General features: G+C 48.3%; 1 protein-coding gene across 2 annotated transcripts in view; it reads left to right on the plus strand.

Moving 5' to 3' along the window:
- The window catches only part of Plpp4 (phospholipid phosphatase 4), a 113,373-nt gene that overhangs the window by 41,523 nt on the left and 57,168 nt on the right, over positions 1 to 14,682 (plus strand). The window contains exons 2-4 of one of the 2 annotated variants that reach the window (XM_046450259.2): positions 1,956 to 2,064; positions 9,846 to 9,936; positions 14,539 to 14,602. In XM_046450259.2, the coding sequence (XP_046306215.1) occupies positions 1,956 to 2,064; positions 9,846 to 9,936; positions 14,539 to 14,602 (264 nt within the window). Of the gene's footprint in view, positions 1 to 1,955; positions 2,065 to 9,845; positions 9,937 to 14,538; positions 14,603 to 14,682 lie in introns of those variants that run through there. The other variant, XM_058581345.1, reaches the window with a different exon arrangement.

Consider the following 14,682-nt stretch of genomic DNA (forward strand, 5'->3'; position numbering starts at 1 on the left):
TTCTTTTAAAACTGTGTGTGTGGCTGATCAAATTGAGAATATTACTGTTATGATTTAGATATGAAGTGTCCCCCAAAAGCTCATGTGTGAGACAATACAAGGAAGCTTAGATGTGAAAGGATCGGGTTACGAGAGCCTTAACCTAGTCAGTGCATCAGTCTTCTGAAGGGTTCAACTAGAGGCAGCTGGGGTGTGGCTGGAGGAGGTGGGTCACTGGGGGCCGACCTTTGGCATTGTATTTAACTGTGGTGAGGGGAGTCTCTTTCTGCTTTTTGGTGCCAAGTTCTGAGCTGCTTTCCTTCACCACACACCTTCTGCAATAATGTTCTGCCTCACCTTGGGCCCAGAGCAATGGAGCCGGCTGACCTCTGAAACCATGAGCCCCAAATCTACTTTTCCTCCCCTAAAATTGTTTTTGTCAGGTAATTTGATCACAGCAGTGAAAAATGTGCCTAAAACAACAGTGACACTATTCAGAGTCCCAAGCAGGTATTACCTTCTGCAGTGTCCCAGCCCTGCAGTGTCTGAGCCTCTACAGTGACCATCCTAGTGGGCTCTGAGCCTATAGCCCCTCCCCTCTACAAGCTCACAGTGTGGCCAAAGATTCAGATAGGTCACACCATACAGTGTCTTGAGTCTAAGACTGACACCAAGGATGTGAGTCTCTAGACTCTGGCCGGGGACTGGGGTGGCTTTAGGTTGACTCTCTGTCCTCGTTTGCCCACAACTGAGGGTTTTCTGGGATCTGTGACTTTTACTGCTAAAATAATAAGCAAAAAGGGACTGTGGCCACCCTAGATGGTCCCTAGAAGAGAAGATAGCTCTCCTCCACCTTTCCTGACCCCCTTCTTGGTTCTTACTACCCCTTTTCTAGGAAGCCCAAATTATCAGCCTTGGATGGGCTTTGAGGCCTTCCCTACTGCCCTTCTCTTGTCCATTCTGCAGGCATCTCCTGCCAGGACAGCTGCCATGACCCCTGGGCCATCCTCACCTTCCTTCTGTGCTCCAAGTCCCACCCTCTCCACTGCCAGGGCCACCACTTTCAGTCCGATTTTTAATCCCATCTTCTGAATTTCTCATTGGCTTACCTGTCACTCAAAGCCTTAAGTTCTCCTGGCCCCGTGGCCCTCTCCAGCTGTCTGGAGCCACACTGATGGATATTGTCAGGTAAGGATTGAGCTGGAGGCCCAGGAGGTGAGATCCTAAGAAGCGAACTCTTTCAGCCTCTTCCCCCCCCCCCCCCCCCCCCGCTGACTGTGACTGCTGACCGTTGCCCACCCAGTGAAGGCGCAACATGGGCGCCGAGTGCTGTGGGTTCTCAGGGCGTGAATGGGTTCTGGAGGAAGAAGAGGGGAGCAAATAGGATGCGGAAAGCTGTCATGTCAGCAGAACCAGAATACTGCCGTTCCCTTTCCCTTCCTGTCTTTCCTCTTCTCTGGTTTCTCCTGTCCCAGTCCACCATCTTCTCTTGGAAGGTTTTCATCCTGGCTCTGCCCCCTAGTGGTGGTGTGGTGGCAGCGTGGTGCCATCTGGGTACTGTAATGGGATTGAAGTGGGCACACCTGACCCAGTTGAACCAGGTGCTTCCTCTCTTTTGTTCCAACTCAAGCCCATTTTAGCCCCTGAGCCTCTGCTGCTGGTCTGGCTGGCTCCCATCTAAGCCACCACCTTTGAACTTCAGCTTGCGTTGGAATCCCGGGTTCTTAGAGTCTTGACTGTTCCTTACTTGTGGAGTCGGTCCTTGATGGCAGATGGCAACGGAAGATTCCACCATCTCAGAGACTTCTTTGACTTTCCCCTGTTGGAACTGGCTGAGAACCGTCATGGGGGCCACCTATTTTCCCTTCCCCTAAAGACTAGATCCTTCCCAGGGCATGCAGGAGTAGCCACCTCGAGGTTCTACTGGCAGCTGCGGAATGCTCAGCTTTCATGTACTTTTCTTTGTTTTGTTTCAGTTTTACAGAGTTTTTGGACCCATTCCAGAGAGTCATCCAGCCGGAAGAGATTTGGCTCTATAAAAATCCTCTGGTGCAATCAGACAACATACCTACTCGCCTCATGTTTGTAAGTACCATGTTTTCATGGCCGATTTGACCCCTTTCCCAAGGAAGATGAACCAAATGGGCTTTCATCTGTGGTCTTCTAACCCCTGCTGAAGATGGTGAGCAGCCTGGAGTAGTGAGGAGAGCAAGCCATCAAATAAAAATTCACTCCCAGATCATAGTGGTGCTGCTCGGTGACATCAGCAGTAGTAATTACCCAACACTTTGGAAGGAGAAGGGATTCACTTCCCTGGGCTGTGTCAACACTAGAAGCCAGTGACAAGGATTTTCTGTTCCCTCTCCTCTCAGGATAAGCCTTGATTTTTCCAAACTTGGGTGCCAGTTGCCCTAGTAGCTTTTCTGGTTTCAGCTGGTCACCTGCTGGTAAGGCTACCATATGGCTTAACCTCAGAAAGTTTCTTGTGTCTCTTTCCTTCTAGAATAAATGTGCAAGCAACCCAATAGCTGGGGATATACTACAATTGTTTTCACCTCCTCCCTGTGTGTGGCAGTATCAACTGTTTACTCTTCATTTCCTGCACACCAGACCCTTTGCTGAGAGGTTAAGGAAGGATAATTTCCCTTGGTTCCATCCCATCTCAGTGAGGAAGGTGTCCCCACTGTCCACATGTTGCAAGTGCAGAAGGAACTTGCCTGGAGTCCCACAGCCAGTGAGCAGCAGCGCCAGGTCCAAGGAGCGGCTCTGGAGCTCAGGTCTGTGCCAGGAGGTTGCCCTGTAGGTCGGGAGCAGAGTGTCCAGGACTCCTTGCTGATGCTAATTAACCCCTGGAGAGTTGCCATCAAACCTCTCTGTAGCAGAGGAAATATTTAAACTTCCCCTTGTTACGGAACAGTAATGTAACTTTTGGATGGGCATCCTTGTGGCTTGAAGGTTATTCTTGATGACCTATCATTGTGTCCCGGCCTCTTGAGGTGGCTGTTCCAGAACATTCTTAAAGTACATGAGGGCCGCTTCTGCATTTAAAAAGAAATCCCTCTGATTTTATGGAGAGAATCTTGTGAAGTCATGATGATTAGAAAGATCTTTGTATCTGTAAACTCCCCCAAATGCCTATAACACCACATGAACATTAAAGATTGTTGCTATTGCTTTTTAATAGTTACTTTTCTACTGGAGAATAAGCCAGATTTTTGTGCATGTGGTTGGGAGTGGGTTAGAACAAATAACTAGTACTACTGTTAAGACTTTTTCCATTTCATCTCTAACTCATCTTCTATACATTCTAGAAATGAGGGAATCCATGTGTGCCCAATGAGTTTATAGCCTTAATTAGGGGGAAGCTTCTATTTATCACTTACTCTCATTCTTGGTAAGATTTTACATTTCATGAAGTTTGTATGAAACACAATTTGAAGAGGGATGGTCATACAGATATTGTGAGAAATTTGTGGCTCTGTCCTGGACTTATGAACAATGGATTGAAGGGTAGATACAAATGCCACAAATATCCTGGCCATAGACACACACGGGTTGGAGCAATTTGCATGTTAGAAGAGGGAGAATGACTTAGGTCAGCGATTCTTGGAGAACAGAAGGGTTTCAGCCACACATGCCGATTCCCACTCTCTAATCTTATGAAGTACGTTCAGCCTTCTATTTTGTTAATTGTAGTTGATGAATTTCATGTATTTGGTCATAAGATTGAGTACAATTCCATAATAGTGCAAGAAAAGCAGTGGATACAACTGTAATAACCCACATCACAAGGGTGGAAAGTACTTTGTCATTCCATAAATTAGATTTGTTCTCCTGAATTTCATTAAGAATTTTAATATATCATTTGTCAGCTTTGATCCTTTAAAACCTTCCAGTGTTTGTAGAAGGGTATTTAATGGAGCACACATTTTCACTGGTATTTAAAATAGCCTGATGACTTTTGAAAGCTCAAATTTCATTATTTAATATATAAACAGAATCCTGGGTCTTTATTACTTTTGGTTGGAATGTTTTAAATCTAAAGGTGAACTTTTTAACTTTCCAACCAAGATACTTTTGAAAGGCAGCTGGTACTGACCCAGATGTTTGTTTATTGGGTGATTAGGGCCTTTGGAGGCTTGGGTGTGCGTGGGCATGTGCGTATGTGTGTCTGTGTTTCAGAAGAGCCAGCGGGTCCTGGGTGACAAGAAAACCAACAGCATTGTGGTTAGGGGACTGAGGTACATGCAGTGCGTTAGGGGACTGAGTAACTGGTGATAAGGTCACCAGGCCCCTCCCAACTCTCATTTTCTCTCTCAGTGGGAGGTGGGGGTGCTTGGAGCCCATTCCAAGAGCAGGTTTCCTCAAGGATTCGGTATTCCTGCTGACCAAGGCATGGCTGAGGATGCTTTTTCAGAGCACGGAGTCTTGACTTGACATTTCCTGGTTGTTCCCATACAGTCAGCCACCTTCACGGGCAGCTGTGCTCAGAGCAGTCACAGTTCCTTGCTGAGTGTGGGGTTTGTCAGAGCATGTTGAAACCCCTACTTTTTGGTATAGGACACCTCAGTTGGTATTTACTGTTGCTTTTCTTTCTGATACATTTTTAAAATTCTAATTAGTTATACATGACAGTAGGATGCGTTTTGACACATTGTCCACAAATGGAGCACAAATTCTCATTCCTCTGGCTGTACATGGGGCAGTCACAACAGTAGTGTCATCATACATGTGTATAGGGGGACAATGTCTGTCTGGTTCCACTGTCCTTCCCATCCTCACAGCACCTTCCCTCCCTTCTCTCCCCTCTGCACAATCCAAAGTTCCTTCATTCTCCCAGCTGAGGTGCCCAGCTGAGAAGGATGGTTTCCAGTCTAGGGGAGGCGTAGGCCTGGACGCAGGCTAGCTGGTTCAGCATCCCTGGAAAACCTTAGAAGAGCAGGAGAGACTCAAATAGGAAATGGAAGTGGTAGTAGGTGTTCACAAATTTAAATCCACCCAAGCCCTGCCCTTTGCCTTTGTCTCTTCATTTCGGCTACTGGGATTTTGCTGGATGTGCTCTTGGGATTTCACCGACACTGTGTTGCTTAGAGAGCCGGGGTGCCTGTTCTGGGAGAGGATGCTTCTAAGGAAGACAGAAATAAAGTCAGATTTGTGCGGGGGAGGGCGGAAGGAAAAGAGGCAAGCTGGCTCCTGATGGACAGTTTAATTTGTGGGCTCTTCTCTAGAGTCTTTGACAGCTCTTTTCTTTGTGACAGGAGGTAATTGTGTACCCACAGTGGGGCCTTTTCCAGGTGTCTGTCCTGACTCTGTCCCTGCAATCACTTGGTAGCACCCCTCTGTCAGATACCATTTGCAGCACCCCGGGCCCCTTGTGCTGTTGGACGTGGAAGCCCCTCTGCGATAGGCTCTCCTCTGGCTGACATTCTGACCTTGGGCTGCTCTGGCCCTGGTCCCTTCTGGTTGTTAAGGCTTTTGGCATCCTCTAGTCCTTCCCGCATCAGACATGCTGCTCCATGTTCTTTCATTTTCCGGTTGCATCTGGGGCAGCACGGTACCTGTGTCAGCACCGGGGATGACCCACATTCTGGGAGAGAGGCACTTCCTGGGGTGGTTTCATTGGTGGCTACACACGGTAGGAACTAGCTGGGGACATGGGTCATTTAAGGTATGAGCAAAGTGACTGGAGAATTAGGCTCTTTCCCACCCTCAACCTCATTCCTGCACTTAAGTGCTCACTACCCAGATCTCGCGGCCTGGGTGGGCGGCTGAAGATGCTCTGATTCCACGTCTGGAGACAGGATCCTGGTACCCTCTAATGGTGTACTTTGGGTCATTGTTAACACAGTTTCCCAGGAAATAGTGAAGTTGTAACCAACAATTAGCACTTGCTGGATGCGGCTCTCCTGGGCCGTCTGTAGGCGGTGGGTGTGGGCTCCAGAATGGCCACCTCCCAGCCTCACCTCCTACTGGCTTTGCAGGTTTGGGAAATCACCTGCCCCTTGCCAGAGCCTCACTTTCCTTCCTTTATCACTTTAAAGGTGGACTTTCATAACCGTCCCTGCTGGAGTATAGAGCATCATGGGGGGGGGGCAGGGCAGACCATGAGGCTTCACTTGGTGTTGTGCCACATAATAAGGACTCAGTGGCTGTTGGTGACTCGAATGCTACCAGTGATGCCCTGCTCTGCATGTTATTATAGTAGGCCTGTGGTAAAGGAGAAAATGGAGACTCAGAGGCGAGCAGGTTAGGCAGCTGGCTCTAGGACATGGGTCAGTGTTGAAGCCCAGTTGGAACGCAGGCCTCCTCCCTGCGTCTGTCTGGGCTCAGCTTCTGGCCTGTAGAATAGGCATCATGCAGAAGCAGCCATGGTGCACCCTGCTTGGTGATGTCCATAGAGCATCTCAGTCCCAGGTGCTGTGCAGAATGTTTGGTCCTTTACACAAAGTTGCTCAATGATAAGCTATAGCAGCCTCAGTTTCACCATCTGTGAAATGAAGCTGATGGGCAAAGGGGTCACCAAAATTCAGGGTGTCTACCTGGGAGCTTGGTGGCCCAGTGGAGGGGGTGCTGGTCCTGCCAACTGTGTGCCCTGTGTGTTCCCTCATCTCTCTGAGCTTTATCTGCACATTGAGGATGTTTCCTCAACAGAGAAGTTAGATTACGCACAGGAGAGGAGAGCCTGCAACACTCGCCTAGTCCCTGACAACTGTCGCAAATGTTTCAGTCATTTTCTTCTATGTCCCTGAAACAAGCCTCCTTGCCTTTCTTCTCCAACCAGGGCAGAAGGCATTTATTGTGATTTATTTAATGCTTCTTACTTTCTAAGGTGAGCATGGGTATAACATTGTGGTTAAAAAAGTATAGAACTTGAACTGATCCCATTTTAGTACTTATTAACTGTGTGACTTTCAGCAGGTTATTTAACCTCTCTGTGCCTTAGTTTACAATGCACTAAATAAGGGCCTATTGCATAGGGTTGCAGTGACGATTGAGTGAATAAATTTGTGGGAAGTGCCTAGGCAGACCGTGATTCTTAGTTAGTCCTCAGCCCATGTTATTCTTCAGTATTCTAACCTAGGAGTGTCCATCAAATGGCCCCTGTGTCACAGGACATTTGGCTAGAGTTTACTCATCTCTGACCACTCCGCTGTCCTACCCTGGACTTATCCTAGGGATTTCAGTCATGTCTGAAGCCCAAGATACATTGACAGAAGGGAGAACAGTCCCACGAGGATTTTTTCTGTCCATTTTTGTCCCCATGGCCACACCTGTGGGGAGATAAACGCGACCCCTCCCCACCTCCCTGTCCCTCTGCCTCTGCCCTGTGGGCTGCGGTGCTGGCCAGGCCTGGGAGGGTTCTCCTGGGGTTTGCTAGGTGGAGGGTGGTGCTGGTCCTCTCCCTCCTGCTGTTCCTCCCTCTATGTGGCCTGTGCCCCAGGAACATGTCCTTTTCCTAGGGTGTCCCTTCTGGGGCTCATCTCATAATTCCAACTCTGGGTTGAAAAGCATTTGTCAAAAGGGGGTGAATGGTGAATGCAAATATGTCCCTCTTCGTCCCCATTTGGGCACTGTGCTGTCCAGGAAGAAGGAACTCAGTGGGGCCCAAAAATACTGTCCGGAGGTGGAGGGTCTCGCGTCACACAGCCACACAGGGCAGGCGCTTCTGCTGTGCCCCAGGTGGCACAGGTACTCTGTCTGAAGGCTGGTGTCCCCTTGCCTACCAGAGAAGCGCTTGAGATGGGAGCCTTGGACCCTCCTGGCTGCCCTCCTGGCTCAGGGAGCAGTTGATTGGTGGTTCTAGGAAAACACCCCAACAAATCTACCCAGGAAAGTTGAAAATGGGTTTAAATTAAGTCCACTGTCAGGGGGAGCAGGTCTGGGGATCCAGTTAGGAGCAGGGAGCAGTACTGAAAAAAAGCCCCTTGGCCATCGGGCCCCCAGCTGAGGTCACGGGTGGCTCTGATGACTCCCCAGCTCCCACACCTGGGTGGTGAGGCCTCCCAGCTGGGCCCTTCTGTGTGGGCTGGGGACCTCTTTGGACAGCCTTCGGGAGCCTCTGGATAAAGCCTTTCCCACTGATGTTTTATTCTGGGGTTTCCTGCCTATCCAGGATCATTTTGTCATATTCTCTTCCCCTTCATGTGTACGAGCTGGACTTGTTGGTGGGGTCATTAGAGAGCGAGTGCTCTTCAGTGAGTGGGAGCGTGTGAACTGATCTGTGTTGTCAAGGGCAGGGAGCTGGGCTTGATGTTTGGATTTGGGGGCACAAGGACTTCTTCAGCCATGACCATGACTGTGGATAAAGCAGACCAGTCACTGCTCCTCAGGCCCTGAAGGTACAGGTCCCGTCTCTGAGGTCTGTTTCTCAGTCACCAGCATCGGGACCATTTGACATGACTCCAGACTAGTCATTTGAGGGAGTCAGCATTAACCAGCCCTGGAACTACTTAGGTGTGAACTTGTGGAAACTGGCCCGGAATCACTGAGTGAATGGTAGGCCTGGGGAAGGGCCAATTCTGTGCTTCAGCTCTGAGCCATCTCTCAGGCATCCACCTTCTGCACCTGTGCCTTGTGCTCCTGCGTGCCCTGTGGTGCTGGGACTTGTCTGTTTGATGCTTAAACAGCCCATGTTATTCAGCACCATAGCTGATAAGGAGGGTCATCAAACCAGCCAATATCATTTGTGTCACAAAGACCTGGAGGCAGTAAGAAGGAGGGTTTGTGGCATCTGGTAAACTGTCTCTGAAGACAGGTGCCCAAGAGGAGTCCCCAGAGTAATTCAGCTCTGCAGTCTGGTTGTGGTGTGTTGAGCATCTCAACTTATTTTGAAAGTCATGATCATTTTCATGAATTCTGTTTTCATTAAAAAAAAAAAGCATCTTCCAGCCATGACTTTGTCCCATCAGGAAGCCTCTCTCCAAAGAGTGATATCTCCTTAGAGCACAGGTTAATATTTCAGAACTGTGAATGGTGCAGGTTGACAGGTGCCCCAGTCTATGCCTTGTACCACTGACTGCTGGGCCAGTCATGGATTGTGGGGAGTTCAGTCCCTCCTGACATGGTTAGCCCAAGAAGTAACATAAATACCTTTTTCTTTGTTGTTGAAATGTTTAAAAGCAACTTACTAATCACGGAAAGCTGGATCGAAGAGTCCACAGGGGAGGCAGAGAACCTGGTCTCCAAAGCCCGGCCTTGCGGCTCCCCTCCTGTGAGGACCCAGGCACATCATTTAGTCCTGGAGCCCAGAGAAGATAGTCACAGGGCCATTCTGATGACTCAGAGGCTATCAGCCTGGGCGCACCTGGCCTGGTACTGACCCACAGCAGGCTTTGCAATGAGGTTGATTTTCTTGGGGTCTCAGCAGCTGAGTTCAGTAAGTTTGTGCCGAGTGTCTGTGGGGAGGGCGGGGAGGAGAGGAGAGGAGAGACTTAATGGGAAAGGACTAAATTCTGCTTTGGAGAAGGGATGGATATTTCAACAAGAACACCAGAGGGAAATAAATGGATAGACAGTCCCACACTCTCATATGGCCCAGAGACGGGGCTGGGGGGCCATGGGGAGAATACAGGGGTGTCATTTGTGATGATAATTCATGGTAGTTGTAGACTGTTCCTTTCTGTTTAAAACGTTGTCGACGTGGCTCCTACCAATGGCAACTCAGTTATAACCTATAATCAGACCTTTGTTTTTTCAAGTCTCTAATTCTGGAAATGAATCCTTCATTCATTTTTGTTTGAGGTCAGGAGTTCGGGCAGGGCATCCAACTAGTGAGTTGAAGTGAAGCTGACTGGAACTAATGATCAACTGGCCCTTCTGAAAGCAAACTGATGTCTTCACAAGGGATTATTTGTTATTTCTTCCAGGCAATTTCTTTCCTCACACCCTTGGCCGTTATTTGTGTGGTGAAAATTATCCGGCGAACAGACAAGACTGAAATTAAGGAAGCCTTCTTAGGTAGGGTATTCACAGTTCCTGCTTTAGGGGGTGGGACTGAGCTTAAGGGCATTGTCGCAGTTTAGATATCTCAGCTGCAGCTGGTCGTATTAAGCTCCGGGAGAAACAGACGAGGTAAACATTAAGGGCTAAGAGCCAATGTACCATTCCCAAGGAGGGTTTCCAGAGGGTGCCCATGCTCGCTGTCCTTGGTGCTGAACCTGGGCCTGATGTCCCCATCTGAACTCCAGGCCACTCAGACACGGAGGCAAGGTAGCTCTTGGCTAAGGCAGATGGAAACCTGAAACTTTGTCACCACTGGCTGTGCCATCTCACATTTGTGGCTCCTAGGCCCACACTCTGGGGGAATTCAGAAATCAATATTGGCTGGAGGCAAAAATGGGCAAAAGCAGATGTCAAATAAAATAGCAATTGGAAACTTGCAGTCACTTACAGTGGGAGATGCTTTGGCAGTGGTTGCTATGTGGAGAGAGCTCCAGCTTTGTCATTGATTATAATACCATTGTCATAGACGCTCCCCAGGATGAGCTATGTCCGCCTATGTCAAGAGTTTGACATTTTAGGGATAAATGTTTTTCTAGTCCTCGTAGTTATAAAATGCTGAGTCAATGATAGGATGAAGAGCTGCCAACATTGTTTGGCTTATTTAATAACCAGAATAAATTAACCCATAGCCACATCTTTTGACTCCAAGGAAAGCTAAATAAGGTTATTGGGTTTTTTTTGATAACTCACATAAAAGTTACCTATAACTTCACCTCAAAATTTATGTCTGGTGTTTGTGCAGACGCACCATCTAGTTAGGTAGTGGACCTGGAAGAATGAAACTTCTCACTCAACAATGTGTTTAATGGTTGGGTTGTGGGGAAATGAAACTAGCAAATGTGGTCCTCCTTTTTCTTGATAAGGTGCACAGAACAGTCAAGGGGCTTCCACCCTCAATGGCACAGATGTTGTTCACATAACCAGGCTTTAGTTAGGTCCTGTCCAGTTGAAAGGAATAGGATAACTACCCTCACAAATTAGCTTAAATGAATTAGGGGTTTAAATCCAGAGCCAGAATAAGCCCATCTCAGGGACCTGTAAGAAGAGAAGGGGAAACCAAGGTATCTCACTGGGACTGGAGTGGGGAGCTAGGGCATCAAGAGGAGAGACCCACCTGGGCTCAGGACCATTGTCTGGACCTCCTGGCCTCACCCTCCTGCTGCCCAGACCTTTGGTTCATGTGAGGCTGGAGCTCCCTGTGGTGACTGTCCTGCCCCATGTCTGACTGCTCAGCTCTGGGGCCCGTCACTGACTTTCACTGTTTCTTGGTCTGGACTCTGACTCAGCTCATTTCTTCAGCCTGGACATAAAGTCCAGCCTGGAGTTGTCCTCCCACAGGTCAGCTGTGTGTCCCCAGGCTGCATCTGTGGGTTGGGTTGGGTCACACCGTCTTGGTCCTTTTGACTGAGGTGGCAGAAAAGTCAGTTTCTCCAACACAAGCACAGGGGCCTCCCACACATGGCTCGAGCATCCTGGTCCCCAAACATCCCACCAGGAGCCATCTAGTTGGTCTACAAGCCCTTCACTTCAGTCTTTAGTTGCTCCCCTGGCTCAGATCCACAGATAAACGATGATGGGTAAGAACTGTCTTTCATGGTTGTGGTTACAATTTACAGCTGGCTTTTGGAGTTGGGCCGTTGTGATGGCAGTAAGTAGCTCATGGTTACCTTCTATAGACACTTTCATTCTCAGCTAAATCTTCCTTATGGTGACATTTCAAAATTGAACACCAGAGTCTGTCTCCTATGTGTTAACTGGGAAGGTGGAATTGTTGAATGTTCTGTTTGCCTAAATAAATGAAAACCTGCTCTGTAAAAATGATGAAGAGCCTTCATTGTGCGCAGAGTTTCAAAACAACCTCTGTTCTTAGGGAGGGAGGCTGGAAGTAGCGGGTGAGGGAGTAAACTTGAAACACTAAGGACAGAAAAGAGTGTTTTCTAATGTCTGGAATTCAGGACTTCCTCAGTGAGGTGGTGTAGTGCTCAGGTCCCTTCCTTACTCAGGTGTCCTGGGAAGACTTAGACTTCCAAACCCAGGTGCCAAGTTTTCCTGATCTGCCTATGCACACTGGCCCCATCTGTGCATCTGGGCCAGAGGAGAACAGTGAGGTTTCCCCATGCAGCCTTGGGCTTTCAGGCATTGGGCTGCAGAGCAACCCATCTGCATAATAGAGAGCGTGTTGCAGAAGGACTGAGGTCCGAATTTCCTACAACAAAATAAACAACACAGGTGCCCTAATCCTCTCTAATGCTTACAACCAGTGGTGCCTTCAATCTGGGTTCCAGCAAGCCAATTCCCAGGCCATGTCGCTTTAAAGTTCTTTATCAGACATAGTCTGGTTTGTCTTTCTGAGTTTTCTGTTAAACTTGCTGGGAGAAGCCGTAGAAGCCAGGCCCACTGGGTCATTGTCAATCCACAAGCACTCCTGAGGGGGCCATTCACTTCCCTGCTTGTCCAGCCCATGGCAGCCTCTGGTATCAGGAGGGGTCCCTGTGTTGGTCCTTGAGGGTGTGCTGTTCACATGAAAATATCCATCAGGTCCGTGGAGCCTCCACACCAAGCACCATGACTCCAGGTTCCCGTCCGGGCTTCTTTAGGAGTGAGGCTGCCAGCTGCTGGTGGTTTGATCACATCCATATATTTTCTAGCTCAGCTACTTCAAAGTTTTTGAAGAACTGCCCTGTGCTGGGGTAAGCCCACCAGGCTCTTAGGTTGGGGGTATGCAGTGTGATGGATCAATGTAGCTGTGTATGAAGTTCACCAAGATTTATGAGGGGCGATGGGAGATCAGTTAGTGATGCTTGCTTCCAAAGGGTTTATCTGTGCTAAGGCCAACCTCTGGCCAGGACATACGTGTGAGCTGAGCCCCCTGGGAGAGCAGCAGGGAGCCTGCCAGTCAGCCCTAGCAGGGGAGAGACCACAGTCTTTCCCTGCTCTCTCATAGCCTATTAATGACCATGGTTCTGGGAAAAAAATACAACCAAGAGAGCCCAGAGAGTTTTCTCTCCTTTGCAAAAGGGCCCTCTCAGCAGTGCTCTGAGCTTGTGAGATGGAAGAGAAGCCAGAATTTTAGGAAGGAGGGGTCTGTGTGTACAGAGTGCTGTCGGTAGATCTTCCCCTGCTCAGATGCAGTTCACGCACCCCCTCAGCTGCATGCTCGGCGTGTTGGGGGCAGTGCCACGGTGCTGCCTCGCGCTCTGCCCTCCAGCCCTGGCCCATCCTCCTTTGCCACCGAGCTCAGACATGGCAGGTGTTTCCCCTCCCACTTCAGTGATTCGTTTCCACTTGACAAAGGTGTTCAATTCAACTTATCCCTACCATTCTCTCTGCTTCCTATGACTCATTAAGAGCAGGTAGTTTTGTCCCCATCTGGGTGGCCTATGCCCTCGGTGACCATCTCGACCATCCCACAGTACTTTCTGCTTGCAAAACAACACATTTGTCTCCCTCGATGGTCCAAATTGCTCTAGGCAGCTCCTTCCCGAAAATGCCTCTCCACTGCTCTGTTACATAAATCTCAGCGAAAATTGAACAGTTACTATTGGCCAGAGGTAAATGGTAGCTCGCGTGCTTTGTTGTTCAACAGAGCCATGGAACAGGGCATCGCTAAGCTTTCTTATGCAAGGCCTTTGACCTTCCGCCACATTGATGGGGATGACTTTGCCTTTTGATCACTCTTGATGAACCACAGAGGGAGGGGTGAGGATTTTGCATGGAAAGCACTGTGACTCATGTCACTGGCACCCTTTGGATGATCTGTATTTCATCCAGTAAAGTCTTTCCAAGCAGCTTGGAGGAGGGCCCTGTGCTGTATACTTTAAAATAATGTACTCCAGAAGTTCTTCCTGTTCCAGATGGCAAAAACCACCACCTGGACAAACCTTCTCAAAATCCAGCGAGGTGCTTGGAAAAACTTCTCAGAAACAGTGACTTGTTTGATAACAAATGGGTGGCTGTCAGGAGTGATGGGTCAACAATGAGATAGTGGCCTGGTGGGATGTCCTGTTCTGCAGCTAGATTCCAGCAAGTGCTCTGGTTAGAATTATGCCTGAGAAGGTTGCCGGGAGGAAATAAAAAGTTATGTATCTTGCAACTAGTAAAAGAAATTCTACATGCTGTAGTATTAAATCTGTTTATATCAGGCCAGAAAATGATAGATGGACTCCTCTGTGATGTTGAAATTTTCAAGTCAAGGAGGAGAGATAAATTTCATGTCATATTCACTTGGAGTTTTATGAGTCACCCTCCAAAGTCCTGCCCCAATTATATTTTTCTGTAGCAGCCTAGCTTCCCTCTTTTTTAAAGCACTGGTTCATATCTGAACAGTCATATTAAGTAGTATTCTAAATGTTACAGTGATAATGGTGGTGGGGACCATGATTAATGGGGTGGGGACAATGATGGTGATAATAATATTGATGGTGATGATGATGATGATGCTGATGGTGGTGGTGATGATGATGGTGATGGTGATGATGATGGTGATGGTGGTGATGGTGATGATTTTGATTTGAGAGCCAGCTGGTTATTTTTCTGTCTGTTGGTTTTGTTTTGTAGCGGTGTCCTTGGCTCTTGCTTTGAATGGAGTCTGCACAAACACTATTAAATTAATAGTGGGAAGGTAAGTTCCAAAAAGAAACAAATGGTGACTTAGACTGTCCAGGTCAACCATATAGGAACCATGGCCACAGGATACTACAT

The sequence above is a fragment of the Marmota monax genome, unplaced genomic scaffold (genome assembly GCF_021218885.2).
Source record: "Marmota monax isolate L192 unplaced genomic scaffold, Marmota_monax_Labrador192_F-V1.1 WCK01_AAM20220418_F8-fsc00004, whole genome shotgun sequence".
Classification (NCBI taxonomy): Eukaryota; Metazoa; Chordata; class Mammalia; order Rodentia; family Sciuridae; genus Marmota; species Marmota monax.